General features: G+C 42.0%; 1 protein-coding gene and 1 long non-coding RNA gene across 2 annotated transcripts in view; one reads left to right on the top strand and one right to left on the bottom strand.

The window, feature by feature from the left end:
• kif19 (kinesin family member 19) overlaps positions 1–24164 on the bottom strand; it is a 145322-nt gene that overhangs the window by 17101 nt on the left and 104057 nt on the right. The window contains exons 7-14 of the mRNA XM_068004505.1: positions 23058–23252; positions 14719–14865; positions 14257–14379; positions 11151–11307; positions 10017–10191; positions 8919–9117; positions 7291–7561; positions 6788–6909 (exon numbers count right to left, since the gene is read on the bottom strand). Of these exons, the coding sequence (XP_067860606.1) occupies positions 6788–6909; positions 7291–7561; positions 8919–9117; positions 10017–10191; positions 11151–11307; positions 14257–14379; positions 14719–14865; positions 23058–23252 (1389 nt within the window). The remainder of the gene's footprint in view (positions 1–6787; positions 6910–7290; positions 7562–8918; positions 9118–10016; positions 10192–11150; positions 11308–14256; positions 14380–14718; positions 14866–23057; positions 23253–24164) is intronic.
• LOC137341390 (uncharacterized) overlaps positions 7360–24164 on the top strand; it is a 60961-nt gene continuing 44156 nt past the window's right edge. The window contains exon 1 of the long non-coding RNA XR_010967023.1: positions 7360–7864. This is a non-coding gene — a long non-coding RNA (uncharacterized lncRNA). The remainder of the gene's footprint in view (positions 7865–24164) is intronic.

The raw sequence follows: 24164 nt of genomic DNA, 5'->3' as shown, positions 1-24164 counted from the left end.
CCTCCTCCCACCCCTTTTCATCTAACCCCATCAACATAGCCTTCTATTCCTTTTTCCATCATTTGTTTATCTAGCTTCCCCTTAAATGCATCTATGCAATTCACCTCAACTACTCCTTGTGGTAGCGAGTTCCGTATTCTAACCACTCTCTGGGTAAAGAAATTTCTTCTGAATTCCCAATTGGATTTATTAGTGACTATCTTACACTTATGTTGTAAGTTCTGGTCTAAGAACATAAGAAATGGAAGCAGGAGTAGGCCATATGGCCCCTCAAGCCTGCTCCGCCATTCAATAAGATCATGGCTGATCTATCTCAATTCCACTTTCCCACCTTATCCCCATATCTCTTGATTCCCTTATTGTCCAAGTATCCATCGATTTCAGTCTTGAATATAATCAACTGAGCATCCATAGCCCTCCGGGGTAGAGAATTCCAAAGATTCACAACCCAATGAGTGAAGAAATGTTTCTTCATCCTGGTCCTAAATGGCCGACCCCTTACCTTAAGACTATGACCCCTAGCTCTAGACTCTCCAGCCAGGGAAAACAGCCTCTCAGCATCTACCCTGTCAAGCCCTCTCAGAATTTTACACGTTTCAATGAGATCACCTCGTTCTTCTAAACACCAGAGAATATAGGCGCAGTCTACTCAATCTCTCCTCATGCGACAACCCTCTCTTCCCAGGAATCAATCTAGTGAACCTTTGTTGCACCTCCTCTACGGCAAGTATATCCTTGGCCAAAACTGTACACTGTTCTCCAGGTGTAGTCTCACCAGACCCCTATATAATTGCAGCAGGACCTCCTTACTCTTATACTCCAACCCCCTTGCAATAAAGGCCAACATACCATTTGTCTTCCTATTTGTTGGCTATACCTGCATGTTAACTTTCTGTGATTCATGTACAAGGACACCCAAATCCCTCTGACTACCAACATTTCTAAGTCTTTCACCTTTTAAAAAATATTCTGCTTTTCTGTTCTTCCTACCAAAGTGCATAATTTCATATTTCCCCACATTGTACTCCATCTGCAACCTTCTTGGCCATTCACTTAACCTGTCTATATCCCTTTGCAGTCTCTTTGCATCCTTCTCACAGCTTACTTTCCCACCTAGCTTTGTATTCTCAGCAAACTTGGATACATTACACTCGGTCCCCTCATCTATTTCACTGATATAGATTGTAAACAGCCGCGGCCCAAGCACTGATCCATGCGGCACCTCACTAGTTATAATCTGCCAACCCGAAAATGACCCATTTATTCCTACTCTGTTTTCTGTCCGTTAACCAATTCTCAATCCATGCTAATATAATACCCCTAATCTCTAATCTTGTGTAACACCTTATCAAATGCCTTTTGAAAATCGAAATATGCTACATCCACTGGTTCCCCCTTATCTACCCTGCTAGTTACACCCTCAAAAAAGTCTAATAGATTTGTCAAACACGATTTCCCTTTCATAAAACCTTGTTGACTCTGCCTAATCATATTATGATTTTCAAAGTGCCCTGTTACTACATTCTTAAAAAGGATATAGAGGCACTGTAGAAGGTGCAAGAAAGATTTACTAGGATGATACCAGAACTGAGAGGTTATACCTATTAGGAAAGATTGATCAGGCTGGGGCTCTTTTTTCTCTCAAAGAGAAGACTGAGGGGTGACCTGATCGAGGTCTTTAAGATTATGAAAGGGTTTGATAGGGGAGATATAGAGAAGATGTTTCCACTTGTGGGTGATGAGAGTAAACTAGCAAGAAATATAAACCAGATTGTAAGAGCTTCTGCATGTACATAAAAAGGAAGAGATTAGCGAAAGTAATCGTGTCCCTTAAAGTCAGAGATGGGAGAAATTATAATGGGAAATAAAGAAATGGCAGAGACTTTAAAGATCTGGAATACACTGCCTGAGGGGGTGGTGGAGGCAGATTCAATCGTCGCTTTCAAAAGGGAATTGGATAAATACTTGAAGGGAAAATATTTGCAGGGCTACGGGGATAGGGTGGGCGAATGGGACTAGCTGGATTGCTCTTGCATAGAGCTGGCACGGACTCAATGGGCCGATGTCTACTACTGATGTCAGGCTAACTGGCCTATAGTTCCCTGTTTTCTCTCTCCCTCCATTCTTTTGCTACCTTCCAATCCACAGGGAACGTTCCAGAATCTAGGGAATTCTGGAAGATCAAAACAAATGCATCCGCTATCTCCGCAGCCACCTCTTAAAACCCTAGGATGTAGGCCAGGGGATTTGTCGGCTTTTAGTCCCATTAATTTATCCACTACCTTTTCTTTACTAATATTAATTCTTTAGGTTCCTCACTCTCATTAGCCCCTTGGTTCCCCACTATTTCTGCTATTTTTTTGTGTTCTTCTACTGTGAAGACAGATACAAAATATTTGTTTAAAGTCTCTGCCATTTCTTTATTCTCCATTATAATTTCTCCTGTCTCTGACTTTAAGGGACACGATTACTTTCGCTAATCTCTTCCTTTTTATGTACATGCAGAAGCTCTTACAACCTGGTTTATATTTCTTGCTAGTTTACTCTCATTACCCACAAGTGGAAACATCTTCTCTACATCTCCCCTATCAAACCCTTTCATAATCTTAAAGACCTCGATCAGGTCACCCCTCAGTCTTCTCTTTGAGAGAAAAAAGAGCCCCAGCCTGCTCAATCTTTCCTAATAGGTATAACCTCTCAGTTCTAGTATCATCCTAGTAAATCTTTCTTGCACCTTCTAGAGTGCCTCTATGTCCTTTTTAAATACGGAGACCAGTACTCCAAGGTCTAACCAAGGTTTGACACAAGTTTAACATAACTTCTTTTCAATTCTATCCATCTAGAAATCAACCCCAGTGCTTTGTTTGCTGTTTTTTTTAAATTGCCTTATTAACCTGCTTTGCTACTTTTAGTGATTTGTGCATCTGTACCCCTAGACCCCTTTGTTCTTCTACCCCATTTAGACTCTTATTTTCCAAGAAGTATGTGGCCTCATTCTTCCTACCAAAATGCAATACCTCCGCTTATCTATATTGAAATTCATTTGCCAATTACATGCCCGTTCAGCAAATTTATTAATGTCTTCTTCTATTTTGTCGCAGTCCTCCTCAGTATTAACTACACCCCCAAATTTAGTGTCATCCGCAAACTTTGAAATTGTACTTCTGATTCCCGAGTCCAAGTCATTTGTGAATAACAGTGGCCCCAGCGCCGATCCTTGTGGAACACCACATCCCACCTTTTGCCAGTCTGAGTAACTACCATTAACCCCTACTCTGTTTTCTGTTAAGGAGTTAGGAGATAAATTAAAAAGCAGGACCTTAAAGGTAGTGATCTCAGGATTACTACCAGTGCCACGTGCTAGTGAGTATAGGAACAGGAGAAAATACCAGATGAATGCGTGGCTGCAGGGATGGGTAGGAGGGAGGGATTTAGATTCCTGGGACATTGGGACCGGTTCTGGGGAAGGTTGGACCTGTACAAACGGTACGGCTTACACCTGAGCAGGATTGGGACCAATATCCTCGCGGGGGTGTTTGCTAGTGTTGTTGGAAAAGATTTAAATTAGAATGGCAGAGGGATGGGAACCTGAGCAGGGTGACAGAGGAGGGGGAAACAAGGATAGAAACAAAAGACAGAAAGGGACGAAGCAATAGTGGAAGGCAGAGAAAACAAGGGCGAGAAACAAATAGGGCCATAGTGCAAAATAAAACTAAGATGACTAGCAATCTTAAAAAGACAAGTCTAAAGGCATTGAGTCTAAATGCATGGACCATTTGCAATAAGGTAGATGAATTAACAGCGCAGATAGATATTAACGGTTATGATATAGTTGCCATTACGGAGACATAGCTGCAGGGTGACCAAGGGTGGGAACTGAACATCCAGGGGTATTCAATATTTGGGAAGGACAGGCAAAAAGGGAAAGGAAGTGAGGTAGTATTGTTAATAAAGGAGGAAATCAATGTAATAGTGAGGAAGGATATTGGCTTGGAAAATCACAATGTGGAATCTGTATGGGTGGAGCTAAGAAACACCAAGGGGCAGAAAATGTTGGTGGGGGTTGTCTATAGGCCCCCAAACAGTAGTGGAGATGTAGGGAAGGGTATTAAGCAGGAAATTAGAGACACATGCAAGAAGGGTACAACTATAATCATGGGTGACTTTAATCTACATATAGATTGGTCAAACCAAATTAGCAATAATACTGTGGGGGAGGAATTCCTGGAGTGTGTACGTGATTGTTTTCTAGACCAATAGGTTGAGGAACCAACTAGAGAACAAACGATCCTAGACTGGGTATTGTGCAATGAGAAAGGATTAATTAACAATCTTGTTGTGCGGGGTCCCTTAGGGAAGAGCGACCATAACCTGATAGAATTCCTCATTAAGATGGAGAGTGAAGTAGTTGAATCCGAAACTAGGGTCCTGAATCTAAATAACGGAAATTACGAAAGTATGAGGTGCGAGTTGACTATGATAGATTGGGGAACTTTACTAAAAAGGATGACGGTGGATCGGCAATGGCTAATATTTAAAGAACGTGTGCAGGAACTACAACAATTATTCATTCCTGTCTGGCGCAAAAATAAAACAGGAAAGGTGGCTCAACCGTGGCTTACAAAAGAAATTAGGGATAGTATTAGATCCAAAAAGGAGGCATATAAAATTGCCAGAAAAAGCCTGAGGATTGGGAGCAGTTCAGAACTCAGCAAAGGAGGGCAAAGAGATTGATCAAGAGGGGAAAAATAGAGTATGAGAGTAAACTAGCAGGGAACATAAAAACTGACTGTAAAAGCTTCTATAAATATGTCAAGAGAAAAAGATTAGTGAAGACAAATGTAGGTCCCTTACAGTCAGAAATGGGCGAAATTATAATGGGGAACAAAGAAATGGCAGAACAATCAAACACATACTTTGGTTCTGACTTCACAAAGGAGGACACAAATAACCTCCCAGAAATGTTAGGGAATCAAGGGTCTAGTGAGAGGGAGGAACTGAAGAAAACCAGTATTAGTAGAAAAATAGTGCTGGGAAATTAATGGGGCTAAAGGCTGACAAATCCCAGGGCCTGATAATCTACATCCCAGAGTACTAAAGGAAGTGGCCCTGGAAATAATAGATGCATTGGTGATCATCTTCCAAAATTCTATAGATTCTGGAACAGTTCCTACAGATTGGAGGGTAGCAAATGTAACCTCACTATTCAAAAAAGGAGGGAGAGAAAAAACAGGGAATTACAGACCAGTTAGCCCAACATCGGTAGTGGGGAAAATGCTAGAATCTATTATAAAAGATGTGACAACAGAACACTTAGAGGGCATTAACGGGGTTGGACAAAGTCAGCATGGGTTCATGAAAGGGAAATCATGCTTAACAAATCTACTGGAGTTTTTTGAGGATGTAACTAGTAGAATAGATAGGGGAGAACCAGTGGATGTGGTATACTTGGATTTTCAGAAGGCTTTTGATAAGGTCCCACACAAGAGGTTAGTGTGCAAAATTAAAGCACATGGGATTTGGGAGAATATACTGGCATGGATTGAGAATTAGTTGACAGACAGGAAACAGAGAGTAGGAATAAACGGGTCTTTTTCCAGGTGGCAGTCAGTGACTAGTGGGGTACCGCAGGGATCAGTGCTTGGGCCCCAGCTATTCACAATATATATTAATGATTTGGATGAGGGAACTAAATGTAACATTTCCAAGTTTGCAGACAACACAAAGCTGGGATGGAATGTGAGCTGTGAGGAGGATGCAAAGAGGCTCCAATGTGATTTAGACAAGTTGGGTGAGTGGGCAAGAACATGGCAGATGCAGTATAACATGGATAAATGTGAGGTTATCCACTTTGGTTGTAAAAACAGAAAAGCAGATTATTATTTCAATGGTGATAGATTGGGAAAAGGGGAGGTGCAATGAGACCTGGGTGTCCTTGTACACCAGTCGCTGAAAGCGAGCATTCAGGTGCAGCAAGCAGTTAGGAAGGCGAATGGTATGTTGGCCTTCATTGCAAGTGGATTTGAGTACAGGAGCAGGGATAACTTAGTGCAGTTATACAGGGCCTTGGTGAGACCACATCTGGAGTATTGTGTGCAGTTTTGGTCTCCTTATCTGAGGAAGGATGTCCTTGCCATGGAGGGAGTGTAACGAAGGTTTACCAGACTGATTCCTGGGATGGCAGGACTGACGTATGAGGAGAGATTGGATCGATTAGGCCTATATTCACTAGAGTTTAGAAGAATGAGAGGTGATCTCATCGAAACATATAAAATTCTAACAGGACTGGACAGACTAGATGCAGGGAGGATGTGGGAGCAGCTTCACCACACAGACTGCAGCGGTTCAAGAAGGCGTCCCACCACCACCTTCTCAATGGCAATTAGGAATGGGCAATAAATGCTGGTCTTGCCAGCGATGCCCACATCCCATGAACGAATAAAAAAAATTTGCACTGATTTTAGTGATATATTATTGAAAATAGTTCACAGTGAATAATGTTTATGGATTTTAAATTCTGAATCTAAATTGAAGTAAAAATAAATTGGGTAAAATCCCAATACAATACACTGAAGTGAAAATTACCTTAAATGTTATACACTTAATAGAAAAGGCTTCAACAGAAACAAAGAGCATTTTTGACTTTTAAAAACCTACATGAAGTGGGAAATAAGTAAATCTCTAAAGATCAATAAATCTGATAGAGAACATCTCTGAAAGGGGCTGGTGGAATATTGCTTGAGTGTTTAATTAAATAAGATCTGTATGCCTACTGGTTGTACAGTACCTTCAGGGTTGTTGTTGTGACAGTGTGGATGGCTACAATCCGGTCCAGGTTACCTTCTTCCAGCTCTCTCAGGTAAACTTCATACAACTCATCTAACTGCGGAGGAACCAGCAGGTTGTGATCTGTCAAGAGACACAATAATATCACATGATTCTCATTTCAAAAGAGGCAACATCACTTTTTTTTTTGCTGCAACTGAAACAAAAGATGCTTGTTTTCATTCTGACCAGTTGATCCCAACTGAATAGAAAATTCACTGTGAGTATAACATACAGGGAGTGTAGATTTCAAAATCAATGTAACATTATCGGACATGCAAAGCACATATTCCTTTCTGCACTGCATAGATACAGACGCACAAACACACACGCACGCCACGCACACACACAGATAGAGACTTATAAAAGAAGATTGTGAAGTGATTGAAAAACTGTGAAACAGATCACCCGTAATTAACTGTAGAAATGAAATGTATAAACTGTGGGAATTAAATGCTACCATACCATCTATGATCCGCCGCTGCTGTTGAATAATTTCAGCACACAGCTGCCTATGCTGCTCAAAGCGTTGGACGACGTAGTCTGTCTGCCGTATGACGTTGTCCTTGAGTAACGCATTGGACTGCATTTCTGTGTTCTCAATTTCCAGTTCATGCACCTTACAGAGCAGGCTCAAAACCTCTCGCTGCTGCTCACTGCTGATCCGCTTGGGAAGGAGTTCCTCCAATTTATGAGCACGGGAACGAATATCGGTGAATCGTTTCTCCAATTCAACCTAAAGAGGGGAGGGAAATCTGGTTAGAAGTTGGAAGGTGCCACAGATAAGTGAAGCAGCATTCGAACACATAAAATGCAGGAAGAACTTCGCCATGAGATTAGAATCTAACTTCTCGGAACTAGTTGGCTCATAGGACATCCATTTTATGCTGGATCATCACACTCCAAATGAATCTAAAGTGGATTCTACAAGGTGAACATGCTTTCCAGATCTTAAGACCTGCACAGAGAAAAACATTATGGACTATCAAGCTTTAAGGACATCAATATGAGAAGTTAAAGCAGGACATGGCTTAGAGAAGTGAGTCTCTAATTAAAACACACTTAATGTATGTACCTGTGAGTGCTGCGTAATCTATAACGTAGCATACATTTTATTTCTTACCATGACCTGTGAATGTGAAGTTTTTGTCTAAGATAAAAATAGAGTAGCAAATTTATATCAAAATTTACATGTTGTATAAAGACAGCCCGAGTCAAAGATCTGGTCGCCACAACCAGCAAATGTGTTGATTTGTGAAATGATTTGTTCCTTTCAGCGCAGATCTTTCTTGATGCCACACCATGCATCGTAGAATCAATTGAGGTAGAAATTCGGTGCACACTCCCTGGAAATTCCATGATGTGGTTCTCTGGTGGGGGACTGGTGGAACCCCCAGAGATATAGAGAGAGAGAGAGAGCGTGCACGTCTATAAACAGCCCTGAATTCCACAGGGTTCTCTCGGACTCCTGATATAACTTGGTGCAATATCGGCAGAAACTCCAGAGATAATAACCGCTATTCTTGGCACTTTTGTTAATGCAATTGTGTAAAATTTCTACAAGTGCTATTTTAATAAAGTAATTAACACACAGGCTATAACACAAGCATGTTAAATGAAAAATGGTCATGAAAACTGACTGAGAAGAAAACCGAAATTAATCAGAACTATTTCAACCAAAGCATAACAGGCTTGTGAAATAAGTTACCAAGAAAGCCACTGAAGCAGATATGGTTCAAGAGATAATAAGGTGCGTTTCTGGAGAGAAAGAGGATTGAGCGATTTACTACAAGTTACAAAAAAGAAATAATCTGCAGTTCATTGCACTCTATACTTCATCAAAATGATGTTGAAAAAACAATATTAAAATCTTTTATAATCTCTGGAACAGCTAAAAATGTGCTTAAATTTCTGCTGGCAGACAATGACTAAAAACATAACATTTTGGTGATTTGTCAGAATATAGTCAATTGTCCAGAAATCCCATGAAATAAAGCTAGTACATTAAAATACTTCCTTAATAACCATTTTACTCCCAAGAAGTTCAAAATACTTTTATAATAAATAATGATTTATACTGGAGACGCAGTTACCTTCTGCCACTTTAATTTCTTCTGCTCAGCCACAAGGGCAGCGATATTCTCCCGGGCCACAGCTACCTCTGTTGGTTCCATGACATCGGATTGGTCATCTCCAGTGTCCGAATCCTTCTCACTATCTTCCTTGTTGTAGATCTCCTTTCGGTATTCTTCCCTCCATTTCCTGGCTCGCCTAGCCTTTTCCTGCACCCAGCTCCAAGAACAATGAGGTGACACTTACATCACACTTGGATCAGTTCACCATCAAATAACCAACTTTGGCCAACATAGTTCAAGCAATGTTGGCTTATGTTTCATTGGCATCAACTGCAGAGATCATTTTCAAGTTACCATTGGATTTCTTCCCCCCCCTCCCCGCCCCCCTCTGCCTTTAGGTTCCACACACCAGTCACTTGTAAGTAAGACTGGCCTGTTTTATCCCCCCTCCCTCCTGAATGGTTTTGTTCCCTTTGGCTGATGAGTCATTCTTCTTGTATGAGCGAGACAGTGACCGTCAACAGACTATTCTTCACAACAGGCATCAAAGCAGTCCAAAACTCTCCTCACCCAGTATTCACATATAGGAGCTTGCAGCAGGAGTTACTTATTAGTGAACACTCAGTGGAGAGGGGATGTATTTCCAATGTAAATTGTAAATTGTTTGATGTGCTTTGTTTACTGATGCATTGAATCCATAAATAACATTGGGATTTGAAAGATATTTTAGAGTTTAATTATCTCATTAGTCCTGAAGCTACAATGTAATTGACTGCAGCAGTTCCATTTATATTGTAATGAATATAAGTTATTAATTTGTCATGCATGATTAGTTATAGAATAACAATGAGCTACTATGAACAAAGGTATTAGAAATAATGTTGCAATTACTGTTATTGTTTTCCAATGACGATATTCTTCAAGGCCCTTAATGTATTACAATAAGTTTCTTGTTTCTATGACCAGTTGCACCAAACAAAAATAGAAAAACTTGAGAGATTTATCATCCTCTCTCCCGTTTTTCGTTATTTGTCTCTCCTCAGCTATTCACCCTTCTGCAAGCTGGCAGACATCGATACTGTCAGTGAGCACTGGGGAAATATTAAGTGTACTTACTCTGCGATAGTTAGTAAGTGCCTGGATGTGTCAACCTGAATCTGCATGTTATTGTTGTCCAGCTCCAGCAGATTGCGTCGGATGTCCATCTGTTCCCTAAAGGCGGTGATCAAATGCTCACGAAGCCTCTCCATCTCCCGTCTATCATACCGAGAGGAATGTAACTGAACCTCAGCTAAAAGAACAAAAACAAAAAACAGTTAAATTGGTTCTTCACAAAATTCAGCGCAGAAAATGACTAAAAGCAAAAATATAGACAGAAATTAATGATCAAATGGTTTCTTTCACCATTTTATCCAAACTCTTATAAACCGTGCTTTACCAGTTTATATCATCAGATCTCGTAGGCTTCCCTGCTTCTAATGCACAGTCCCATTGACTAAATTGAATATGAGCTCCATCTTCTCAGAATGGAAGGATTTAATTGACAAAAGAAAAATAACATATTTGCAGCAGGAAAATTTACAGTGAAGATAAAGGATTTTGGAATAAGGCCCACATACTTCATCAGAATTTTTAAAATATGCTACTAAATTAAACCCTGTTTAGACAATTCGGTTTGTTTCAATGGGGTGATTTTAATCCAAACCACCGTCGGAAACTGGGTGGGCGGGCAGTTAAAATCCCCCAGTTCAGTTACCCGACCTGGAGCTGCCAGGAGCTGACCTGTCAGGATTTTCACTGCAGGCAGCAAGGACACCTGCCCACAGCCTGTGGGGTCCTTTTCAGATGCATGCCAGGTCCTGGTGATTATATCGGGACCTGACTGCAATTTTTAATAGTAGGCCTGAGCAGGGAATGGCAGTGAGTTTCCCGCCAGGTTTACCCAAGCGAGGAACTGGATCGGGCCCAAAGAAACCCGCTAAGGTAAATTGAAATTTAAAAAAAAATCCTTTTGGGGACAGGCAGGAGTGCTCTTCTGATCCCCACAAGGAAATCTTAGACCTCCTCTACCGTCATCGTTTTAAGTGTATTTAAAATTAAAGGATTAACAATTAAACAGATATTCCACACTACAGCAGAATTCACAAGTGAGCACGGACAGGGTGACTTGACAGATTGCAGGAGAATGGGCACAATGTCCATTTTCAATGCCACAGATAGTGCTATCCAATATTAAGACCAGCTACTCACCTTGCACATTGCGTATGTCAGCTTTGTCATTTTTTGTTTGTTGTATTCGTTGTGTGTCTATCTTCTTCTTTAGACGATGGATTTCACAGCGTAGATCAGAAATGATATTGGTGTACTGAGCAATGTGATAGGACACATTCATCAAATTGCGTTTTACCTGGTACGTGAAATAAGCATCATATTAGACATAGATACGCCAAGACTACACTTACTCAACAATGGAAGTGGCAAATCAGATTCCAACTACTGCTTGTACAGCAAATTCTCTCATTCCCAATGTTGTGGCCAAATTCAAATTGATGATCTTTGTGGTGAATTAACACACTTCTTGGCACTTTATTCTGAACTTTTATTTCTTTACACAAGATTGTGAAGGGGCTTGATCGGGTGGATGCGGTAAGGTTGTTCCCAAGGATGGGTGAAACTAGAACTAAGGGGCATAATCTTTCAAAACTGAGATGAGGAGAAACTTCTTCACTCAGAGGGTAGTAGGTCTGTGGAATTTGCTGCCCCAGGAAGCTGTGGAAGCTACATCATTAAATAAATTTAAAACAGAAATAGACAGTTTCCTAGAAGTAAAGGGAATTGGACATGAATTTAGATTTGTGGTTAAGATCAGATCAGCCATGATCTTATTGAATGGTGGAGCAGGCTCGAGGGGCCGATTGGCCTACGCCTGCTCCTATTTCTTATGTTCTTATGTTATGTGAAGAAAAAAATGCAAATGAAAAGAACGTGATGTGTTGCTGTACTGGTGAAATGGCCGTTACTTCGAGTTTGGCAAAATCACAAAAAGTTTGCAGCAAAGCCGTGTCAACGAGACACCTCCTTAAAGTTCTGTGTCTATTCTGAAAGGTTAATGATCCTTTTGGAGATAGTTGAATTAGTTTCCTGTACAGCCAAGCCTAGAACGCTGGAAAAGGATTGATTTGAAATGTTTTAAACCCCCAGTCTCTTCCATTTTTAATTTGTTAGAGGCCACTCATAAGTCTGTGTGCTATTCTGATTTTCAGTGTCTGTGGCCTGAAAGTACACAACCACTCTATGTGTTGTTAAATAAACAGTCAACAGGCTTCAACTAGAATTACATAGAACGTACAGCATAGAAACAGGCCATTCGGCCCAACAGGTCCATGCCGGTAAGTATGCTCCACATGAGCCTCCTCCCTCCTTCATCTAACCCAATCAACATATCCTTCTATTCCCTTCTCCCTCATGTGTTTATCTAGTTTACCCTTAAATGCATCGATGCTAGTTGCCTCAACTACTCCTTGTGGTAATGAGTTCCACATTCCAACCACTCTGGGTAAAGAAGTTTCTCCAGAATACCCTATTGGATTTATTAGTGACTATCTTATATTTATAGCCCCTAGTTCTGGTCTCCCCACAAGTGGAAAATCCTATCACACCTTTTCATAATCTTAAAGACCTGTATAAGGTCACCCCTCACTTCTCTTTTCTAGAGAAAAAAGCCCCAGCCTGCTCAATCTTTCCTGATAGGTATAACCTCTCCATTCTCGTATCATCCTAGTAAATCTTTTTTGCACCTTCTCCAGTATCTCTATATCCTTTTTATAACATGAAGACCAAAACTATTCACAGTACTCCAAGTATGGTCTAACCAAGGTTCTATACAAGTTTAACATAACTTCTCTGCTCTTCAATTCTATCCCTCTAGAAATGAACCCTAGTGCTTGGTTTGCCTTTTTTATGACCTTATTAACCTGTGTCACTACTTTTAGTGATGTGTATCTTTCCCCCCAGATTCCTCTGCTCCTCTACCCCATTTAGACTATTATCCAAGCAGCATGTGGCCCACTTATTCTTCCTACCAAAATGTAATACCTCACACTTACCTATATTGGAATTCATTTGCCAATTACATGCCCATTCTGCAAGTTTATTAATGTCTTCCTGTATTTTGTTGCAGTCCTCCTCATTATTAACTATACCCCCAATTTGGTGTCCTCCGCAAATTTTGAAATTGTACTTCTGATTCCAAATTGTTTATGTAAATAGTGAACAATGGTAAAGCGATTATCTTTTCCTCAGATACAGTGAAATGTTCTAAAGGTTGCTTTTTCATACAGCCGGATTACGAACTAAACTGACCAATAGCTCCTAATCTTGGATTTGTAACCTACTTGCAACTTGCACGCTTCATGTCTTGTACTACGAGGCGCCACTTGAGTAGTATAAATATTTACAGTATGGTAAAAAGAATTGGTGGAATACAGAAACTGGATGCGACTTGCATCTTTTAGAAAATCAGCACCTAATTATAAAAAGGAAGGAAGGAAGGAAAGAAAGGGAGGAGTGACCAGATAATCTGTTTTAGTGGTGTTGGTTGAGGGATAAATGTTGGTCAGGACACTGGGAGAAACACCTTGCTCTTCTTCGAATTTGCCATGGGATCTCTTGCGTCCACCTTAGGGGGCAGATGCAGCTTCAGTTTAATGTCTCATCCAAAAGAAGTCATCTCTGACAGTGCAATACTCCCTCAATCCTCCACTGAAGTGTGAAACCTAAACTATGTGCTCAAGTCTCTGGAGTGGGGCTTGAATCCATGACCTTATGATTCAGAGGCAAATATACTAATTGAGCCAAGGCTGACACCTAGTATTCCATGAATATTATTTTGACAAAATGTTGAATTTTCACCCCACTGCCCCCCCCCCCCAGTTAGTTGAGAATTTGGCTCATCAATATAACAGCTCATATCACAAACCATTTGAGTTGTGTCTGTAGCAAATATCTGTCCCTTTTTGAAAATGATGATGCTATCACATGCATCATGACAACACCGCCACAAGGTTGTGATATTAAATAGAGATTCGGATAAATATGTGGTTGTTGTATCATTTAATATTAATTGAATTATTAATTGACAGTAGAAATCATCACAACAACATTGTGTTGTGATTGAGTTAAAGGACAAGTCTTTGGGTGTCACCATGTTATTCATTTTTTTTAAGAGTCTATATTAGGTAAACTCCAAGACATAAGTTTTCTTCCTCCCTCACCTTTTGTTTTTAATATGGAGCGTAGGTTTAAGACTTACAAATAAGTTAAATCCATATATTGATGGGAGTTTCTTAGCTCTTACCCTGGTTTTGATGTTTTTGGCACGGTCTGCATAAGTGAGAGTATTCCGTGATTCCTCAAAGGAGAGACTGGCTGGACTGATGTGAGCAATCATCACAGTCCTGCTGTTTCCACCCAAAGAATCCTGCCATGGAAAAGAAGAAAACAAACTGAGAAACCAAAATCCAGTGCATGCCAGTTAATGGGAGCTGACTGAAGGGAGCAGGTGCTGAGTGCCTGATTAATTAAAACATTTTTGAATAATTAAAAATTGCAGTTTTGTACACAACTTAATGTTGTTTGATTAAGGAATGTATGTATTTCAAACAAAAGCAATAGTTAGAGTTTAATTTTCATACAGTAATCCTACAACAGTGCCAGGACTCCCCTAGAAAAGCTGAATGTAATCCTTTAGTGGAAAGTGTTACATTTACCAATGTGGTAATCCGGATTTTGATACACACACACACACACTCCCTCATACCTTCAGCAACCGAGTCAGCTTGCTGTCTCGATAATTGATGTATTTATTTCCTCCCCTCTCGCTCAGAGCATTGATACAGTTTCCAAGTGCCAATAATGATCGGTTGATGTGCGCTCCTTCCTTCATTCGTTTTCCACGGTTCTGTGTCTAGGAAATTGCGGAGAAATTAAAAATAAAGTGAATTTACTTTAAAGTAGAAAGAAGCGAGTGACTATAATAGTGGGGCTTCCAAAGGCAACACAGCAGATCAGCTCTTTCACTAGTAATAAGCCAGCATAGTCAGTAATCATGAATGAAATCAAATTAATAATTCCTTCAGTAGTTCGTGTAGTTTTTCATACTTCAAAATCTTTACAGAAATCTATCAGTTGAGGCTTGGGTTGATTCCCAGCTAATGATGGTTGGCTGGCTGCCAACAAAGAGACTGAGTTGATTTAATTGAAGTTTTCAAGGTAATGAAGGGAATTGACAAAATTGATCCAGGTAAATTATTTGTGATGGAGAAGGTTTCAAATATAAGTGGACAGAAATTAAAAATGAGGAGGTTAGGAGTAAGAATGGATGTCATGAAGAACTTTTTATCCAAAGGGCAAAATAATTTTGGAATAAATTCCAAAGACCATTGAGATTGATAGTGTAAATGAGCTAAAAAGACCATTAGATGGTTTACTAAAGAGAGAAGGAATTGAGAGATAGAAGATGATGCATAGGTAGGGTTGGGCTACTGAAAAGGAAACACTTGCTGGGCCAAATGTTCTTTTTGTGTTCCTAATTATCTTTACGTTGTTATGGAGCAAATTCATGACTGCCTCACGATGTACTTATGCAGCAATGGTGGGACAATCACATGTAATTGCAGTCCAATATCACAGTTATTAAATTGCTCACTATCAGGAGGGCAGGGACCAGTTCTAATGCTGACTCACTCAAACTTGCTGAAATGCTTTAAAGAGGAAAGTCTCATCCTCTTCACGAGAGTGACTGAAATTCATGAAAGAACCAAAGGCAACTGAATGATTTGCAAAAACTTACCATTTCATGAAAGCACTCAAAACAGACTCCTCGGATGGGCAGCCAGCTCAGCTCAGAGGCAGCCAGTCAACAATCACGAGCCAGCCAGCATCAATAGCCCATTCCTAGTAGCCTGCCAGCAACAACCAGCAGCCAACCATTAGAAACCAACCATCTGCTGAGCTTGCAACCAGCCAGCCAGTATGACAAAAGAGTCACAAAAAGCCAGCCAGCTACCATCAGAAACCAGCCACCAGAAGCCACCTCTTAGAAGCCACCCATTCACAATCAGCAGCCTGCCACTAGAAGCCAGCATGCCGCTACAAGGAGCCAGCCAGACTGCAGCCATCACCACTATAAATGGGGGTGGAGTGTGCTCTGGTTTCCCAGGCTGTGGGAGCAGGAACAATGGAGCCATCAGGAGAACCATCAGCAGAAGGGGGGCGATAATCGGTGGGCGAAATGACAGGAGTGGGAGACAAAGTGGCAAAACCTGCAGCTACAAGCCAGCACAAGTAGGGGAGCCGGCGGTCCAGGAACGGGTGAGGGAGCCGGCGGTCCAGAAATGGGCGAGGGAGCCGACAGCAGCAGAGGCACGAAAATCAAGAATATGAAAGGTGTATGAGGTACAGTCGACTTTTATTGTATAGTTTTGAATTAATACTGAAGTCTGGAAACAGTAAGTACCTGGCTGTATCTCACACATCTCTCATGTTACCAATGCCAGACAAGTGCCAGGCAATGACCATCTCCAACAAGAGAGTCTAATCACCTCCCCTTGACATTCAACGGCATTACCACTGCCGAATCCCCCACCATCAACATCCTGGGGGTCACCATTGACCAGAAACTTAACTGGACCAGCCACATAAATACTGTGGCTACAAGAGCAGGTCAGAGACTGGGTATTCTGTGGTGAGTGACTCACCTCCTGACTCCCCATAGCCTTTTCACCATCTACAAGGCACAATTTAGGAGTGTGATGGAATACTCGCCACTTGCCTGGATGAGTGCAGTTCCAACAACACTCAAGAAGTTCGACACCATCCAGGACAAAGCAGCCCGTTTGATTGGCACCCCATCCACCACCCTAAAGATTCACTCCCTTCACCACCGACGCACTGTGGCTGCAGCGTGTACCATCCACAGGATGCACTGCAGCAACTTGCCATGGCCTCTTTGACAGCACCTCCCAAACCCGCGACCTCTACCACCTAGAAGGATAAGGGCAGCAGGCATATGGGAACAACACCACCTGCACATTCCCCTCCAAGTCGCACACCATCCCGACTTGGAAATATATCGTCGTTTCTTCATTGTCACTGGGTCAAAATCCTGGAACTCCCTTCCTAACAGCACTGTGGGAGAAACTTCACCACACGGACTGCAGCGGTTCAAGAAGGCGGCTCACCACCACCTTCTCAAGGGCAATTAGGGATGGGCAATAAATGCTGGCCTTGCCAGCGACGCCCACATCCCATGAACGAATAAAAAAAGTATCTCCAGCTGTCGTTACCTCTCTAGCTGACATATCATCCTGCCGCTGCCTCTCTTCTTCAACATGGGAGGATGATGAAGTAAGCATTTGCCAGCATTTCTAACAGCCCAGAAGTATGCACACTCTTCCAACCAAAATCATAATGTGGGTACACATCATAAACTCCTGCCTTCCTTCAACTGCACCCCTGGATATTACACATTCAATGTGATACCGTGTGGATAGCCTCAATAAATGTGTCCCCAATCACTCAGCTTTCAAAGTATTCATTAAATGACGATAACCCCCACTCTCCCGGTAATAACAAAATTATAATTATTTGCTGATTTGAAAAATATTGGAGAAGATCATCAATGGAACCACACCACTGGAAGATGAAGTCACGTTACTCTCCACTCAGATATTTTGTTGATATTTTGTACTGTGAAGGAAAAATGCACATGATGGGTTGAAAAGGCCAATACCATAGTGGATCACTGACAAATTTCAATCAAAACATTAACCATTCCACAGAAAACAACTGTAAGGAATCTTACAACACCAAGTTATAGTCCAACTGTTTTATTTGAAAACTGTTTTTTTCAAATAAAACAGTTGGACTATAACCTGGTGTTGTAAGATTCCTTACATTTGTCAACCCCAGTCCATCACCGGCATCTCCACATCACAGAAAACAACGGTTAAAATCAGCAGTTTTACAATCTGAAACGTAACATTTTGACCCAGATATTCTGATGTTTGTTTCAAATAACATTTGCTGCAAATAAAAATTTCTGCAAGTTTATTTGATTGAGGCTGTGACTGTCTTTTTAAAAATATTACATCACATTAACAGCCAAACATCCCTAAAGAAGGGATTCACATCGGAAGTATTGGTTCATTGATAGCCACAAATACAATGTAGCCATGTTCCACACTACCCATCATAGCCTTTATCCTGGTGGTAGTCCTGCAGCTGTACTAGCCTGTCCTCACAATGTGAATTGCACTAGTTCTTGGCAGGGCCACAAGCTGTTGAGAGAAAACATTTTAGAATAGTAGTGTAATCGATCTAAGGGAGGAAAACCGACACAACCAGTCAGTCCTGCCCTGCAGATTACCAGCCCTAACAAGGGAAAAACATAAATTAAAAATGTTTTCAGTTCTGATGAACGCTCATCGACCTGAAACATTAACTCTTGTTTCTCTCTGCACAGATGCTGCCCGACCTTCCGTGTCTTTCCAGCATTTTCCGTTTTTATTTCAAAATAAAAACGTATTTCTTTCCACGACCACTAGATGGTGGTGTGAACCAGCTTGAGTGCAGTCCAATTCCCCAATTTCTTTCTGTTGTTCAATAACATTTAGTATTGTGCCAGTTTGAGTACAATTATAGTTACTGCACCTACACTCAAGATTTATTTTCACAACAACATTTAGAGGCATTACTATTTTCAGAATCGTGTTTTAAAAATTGCTTGAAACAATGCTATAATCGGTACATATATTTTTAAAATACTGGAGGGGATGGGCTCTTAACTTACTGCCACAGAAGGCAGTCATTTCTTACATTTAACCAGCACTGCAGCTATAATTGGTGGCTTTTGTGCTAGAGTGAGCTAAAAGGTGCATTAGATGTTCATTTAAATGTTGAAATGGTATTGCACAAAAGCACAATGGAAAATGATATAAAATGCCAGCTCTGCACTCCAGTGTAAGGAGATCATTTCAGCAAATTATAGTATTTATAAAATAAAGGCCCCTAGACATTACAAGCTGAATTTTAAAAGCCAAGTCCGGGTGCATTGTGTGGGGGCTGGGGGGGGGAAAGAAAATTGGAGAAATCTGGAGCGGGAAAGAATTCCGGCTCCAACCCACCGACTTCCATGTTTGACCCAGTCATCTGGGTGCGCGCGCCGTTCCTGAACCCGGAAGTCCCGCTGGCTTTCCGATATTTAAAGCAGCAAATGTACCTCATTGAGGTACTTAAGGCAGTTTATTTTTTGCCTTTTGGGCAGTTAAAACGATTTTGAACTTACCTGGGCAGCTTTCCCACGGCTTCCGATTCAAACCAGGCGTGAAGGGCCGGATCGGTGAAAAATAGATTAATAAAATAAAATTACAATTCACATTGTAAAAAAATAAATAAACATACCTTCCAAAGATGTCACCTGCAATCGACCCCAATGCCACCTGCAAACACCCCCGCCGATGTCACCTGCAACTCCCCCTGATGTCACCTGCAACTCCCGCCGATGTTACCTGCAAACCCCCCCCCCGATGTTACCTGCAAACCCCCCCCCACCGTTGTCACCTGAAAACCCCTCCCCTCCGATGTCACCTGCAACCCCTCCCCTCCGATGTCACCTGCAACCCCTCCCCTCCGATGTCACCTGCAACCCCTCCCCTCCGATGTCACCTGCAACCCCTCCCCTCCGATGTCACCTGCAACCCCTCCCCTCCGATGTCACCTGCAACCCCTCCCCTCCGATGTCACCTGCAACCCCTCCCCTTCGATGTCACCTGCAACCCCTCCCCTCCGATCTTTGTCTCCCCACCCAATCTCTCTCCCAACGGCCGATGAGGTCTCTCTCTCCCCCCCGCCTTGGATGTGCAGCTCCTGTTGGCAGCCAGCCTGACAATCAGGAAGAAACGTTAATTGGCCTCATTAGGGTCGCACAACTGCCTACTTGCCTTCCGCGTTTGGTGCCCGCATATCACCCCCCCCCCCCCCCCCCGCCGTGCACTCTTCCCGCCGGCCTTTTAAAATTGAGCCTCACATGACAGTAGATGGTTTCCTCACCAACTTTCCTATCCAATAATGATATGAACAGGGTGCTAAAAAGGGCAGATATTAAATCTAACTCGCCTGTCAAAACAATTGTATTTTCTTTCACTGACATAAATGAATTGGAAGTGTCAAAGCCATGATTTGTAACATCGATGATCCTGGTTACACAGTAATTTGTTTAACAAGTTACTGCAGCAAAGGAAGCAAAACAACAAGTTTGATTCTAAAATTACCATGGAATTTCAATCACAAGTATAGATTTTTTTTTCAAAAATTTTTTTTCCCCAAGATATTAACTCATTGGTAGGTGTACAGTTTCATGGGCTTCAGGCACCCTCTGGTACCTTGTTCAATTATTAACATACGAGTCTCGACAGAATATTCAATCACATGGGGCATCTCAGCTGTCCTCACCTGGCACTCAGAGACACACACACACACAGTCTCACTGGCTCACACACACACACACTCTCGCTGGCACACACACACACACACACACACACACACACTCTCGCTGGCACACACACACACACACCCTCTCACTGGCACACACACACACACACACACTCTCACTGGCACACACACACACACACACACTCTCGCTGGCGCACGCACACACACACTCTCACGCTGGCACACGCACACACACACACCCTCTCACTGGCACACACACACACACACACACACACACTCTCGCTGGCACACGCACACACACACACACTCTCGCTGGCGCACGCACACACACACTCTCACGCTGGCACACACACACACACTCTCGCTGGCACACACACACACACACACACACACACTCTCACTGGCACACACACACACACACACACACACACACACTCTCGCTGGCACACACACACACACACACACTCTCGCTGGCACACACACGCACACACACACACACCCTCTCACTGGCGCACACACACACACTCTCACGCTGGCACACGCACACACACACACACACCCTCTCACTGGCACACACACACACACACACACCCTCTCACTGGCACACACACACACACACACACTCTCGCTGGCACACACACACACACACACCCTCTCACTGGCACACACACACACACTCTCGCTGGCACACACACACACACACACACACACTCTCTCTCACTGGCACACACACACACACACACACACTCTCGCTGGCACACACACACACACACACACACACACACACACACCCTCTCACTGGCGCACGCACACACACACACTCTCACTGGCACACACACACACACTGGCACACACACACACACTGGCACACACACACACTCACTGGCACACACACACAGTCTCACTGGCACACACACACAGTCTCACTGGCACACACACACGCACACACACACTCACTGACACACACACACACAGTCTCACTGACACACACACACACAGTCTCACTGGCACACACACACACACTCTCTCACTGGCACACACACACAGTCTCACTGACACACACACTCACTGACACACACACACATAGATATTAAACAAGATTTTGCATTTTCAATTCATCCTAAAATAGTAATTCCTAAAAAAACTTTTATTGGATAAAACAAAAGCAAAGTACTACGGATGCTGGAAATCTAATAAAGACATCCCCCCATTTTTCACATTATTCAGCTTTTTTCTCCACTGCAGCTTCTTCACGCATTTTGTAGGTAAATTTGCCATCCTAAATTCTTAAAACAACTCCCAACTGTCTGATTGAGATTAACCGACAACTGATGTCTGAGCTCTGAGAAAATAACCCTTTCTAAGATTACATCCTGGCTCACCACTTTGAAAACAATGAATTCGTAATGAACTAACCAGTGTGCTTCGAGTGCTACATCATCAACTTGGATTTATATAGCGTCTTGAACGTAGAAAAACGTCCCGCAGGCATAGGTTCCCTTACAGTCTCTCCAAGGGCCCAAGGTGCCTGATGAATTGATTCCAGATGCTATTGATTACCTTGCAGAGAAAACTTGATGATATGTCCTTTGGGAACTGGAGACTCGCACAGCTCTTTTCCAACAGGCTCTTCCCAGGCCTCCTTTGCTGTGTCGCTGTAACATTCCAGGCCCTTGTCTGTTGATGCACGCGCACCAAAGATGTTAATGACCTCATCCACACAATTTAGGACCGGGTCAGAGTTAGTAGACTCAGGACCCACTCTGCCACACTTCCATCAGTGGAGTGGGGCCATTGGGATTTCAGCCCCCATATCTATTATGGCTGGATTTAAAGAAACAGCCACCAAACCAAAACTCAACAAAAATATTTAACTTTTGTCACAGAATTCCCTTCGTTTCATAATGAAAGTTTATAATTTGTTCCTGAGTTCACAATTTCTGTCTGGTTCAGCTTTAGACCTTTTACAGTGTGAAGTTAACAGATCACATTTAGCATAGAAATATCATGTTTGTCGGTTGAGTTCAGGCAGAAATACCTTTTTGTTTCCCAAACTTGAAAAATCGATTCCCCACCACATAATCTATCTTAAAAATCCTGTATTAGTACAGCAATAAATTAAAGTGAAATATCAAAGTACATGTAAATTTAAAAAGTCATTTTTTTCCCACTTCAAGATAGATTAACCTTCACTGAGCTCTGCTCTGTTTGACTCCTGCACCCCCAATGATGTTGGACAGTTTGTTAGAATTCCACAATACTCAAATCAGTCTGTTAAGTAACACCCTATAGGCATCAACTGCAAGAATCCATTGAGAACTTTTGGACCATTTTTGTACCAAAATGACGACCAAAGTAAGTTTATAATAGTTGCATTTCTTATGATACACCCAGTAACATCTCCACTCAATATCATATTTCTTGACCACTTCTCAGTGACGTCTTTACAAGGTGTGGGGCGGGGGGGGGGGCATCAGTGAACTCCATTTGCAAGAATATCTGCCATGAGAACATCCAGTTTTTATTTTTAAAAAAATTCTATTTACATATCCCCGATTTGTTTCAATAACCTGCACGTCAATTTGTGCTCCTGTAACAACAAGCTTATGAGAGGGGCCCATTTCTAGGAATATTATTGTGACATACCTGTGAAGCTCTCTCAGATCCTGCTAGGTCAATCATGAACAGGCGTCCAATTCGTACCTCCTGCAAGATGTTCTTGATGCGACTCTTCTGCCTAACGGTGACTTGCAGTACAGCATGAGATCGAGAGGAGGTTTTGTTGGCTGCTGTGGGTTCCTGTGTTCTCTGCTTGTTGCCTTTCACCAATAGCTGCATTATCTGTTCAGAAAGAAAGGTTGCATTTGGATAACATAGAATTTACAGCACAGAAACAGGCCATTCAGCCCAACTGGTCCATACTAGTTTTTATGCTTCACATGAGCCTCCTCACACCCCTCTTCATCTAACCCAATCAGCATGACCTTCTATTTCTTTCTCCCTCATGTGTTTATCTAGTTTTCCCTTAAATGCACCTATACTATTCGCTTCAACTACTCCTTGTGGTAGCGAGTTCCACATTCCAACCACTCTCTGGGTAAAGAAGTTCCTCCTGAATTCCCTATTGGATTTATTAGTGACTATCTTATATTTATGGTCCCTAGTTTTGGACTCCCCCACAAGTGGAAAACATCTTCTCTATGTCTACCCTATCAATCCCTTTTATAATCTTAAAGACCTCCATCAGGTCACCCCTCACTCTTTTCTTTTCTAGAGAAAAAAAGAATCCCAGCCTGTTCGATCTTTCTTGATAGGTATAACCTCTCAGTTCTGGGATCACCCTTGTAAGTTTTTTTTGCGCCTTCTCCAGTCCCACTATATCCTTTTTATAATATGGAAACCAGAACTGTGTACAGTACTCTTAAGTGTGATATTAGCCCTTTCAGTGCATTTTCAGAATTTTGTACTATAAATTTTAAAAATGAAATCCCAAGCTTTGAACCTGTAAATGTGTCATTGATGAAAATTAAAAAAATGTACTCATGCACAAATGTACTCTGCTGTTTAGTACTTAGCACCATCCAGACCAGCTGTAGTTCAGGATAGTTGAGTTCAATAAACACACCGCCTCATTCATAATAATCCATTCACTCTCATCCTTGTAAGAAAAGTCTAGCTGCCAAGAGGGCTGGGAAAAAACAATATCACCATGCATTGTTCAGAGCTAGAATTTCTGTGTCATCTAGAATGAGG

This window comes from Heptranchias perlo, chromosome 23, assembly GCF_035084215.1.
Source record: "Heptranchias perlo isolate sHepPer1 chromosome 23, sHepPer1.hap1, whole genome shotgun sequence".
In the NCBI taxonomy this organism is placed as follows: domain Eukaryota; kingdom Metazoa; phylum Chordata; class Chondrichthyes; order Hexanchiformes; family Hexanchidae; genus Heptranchias; species Heptranchias perlo.
Note: the sequence above shows the minus strand (reverse complement) of the source record. Positions and strands in the feature narration are given on the sequence as shown.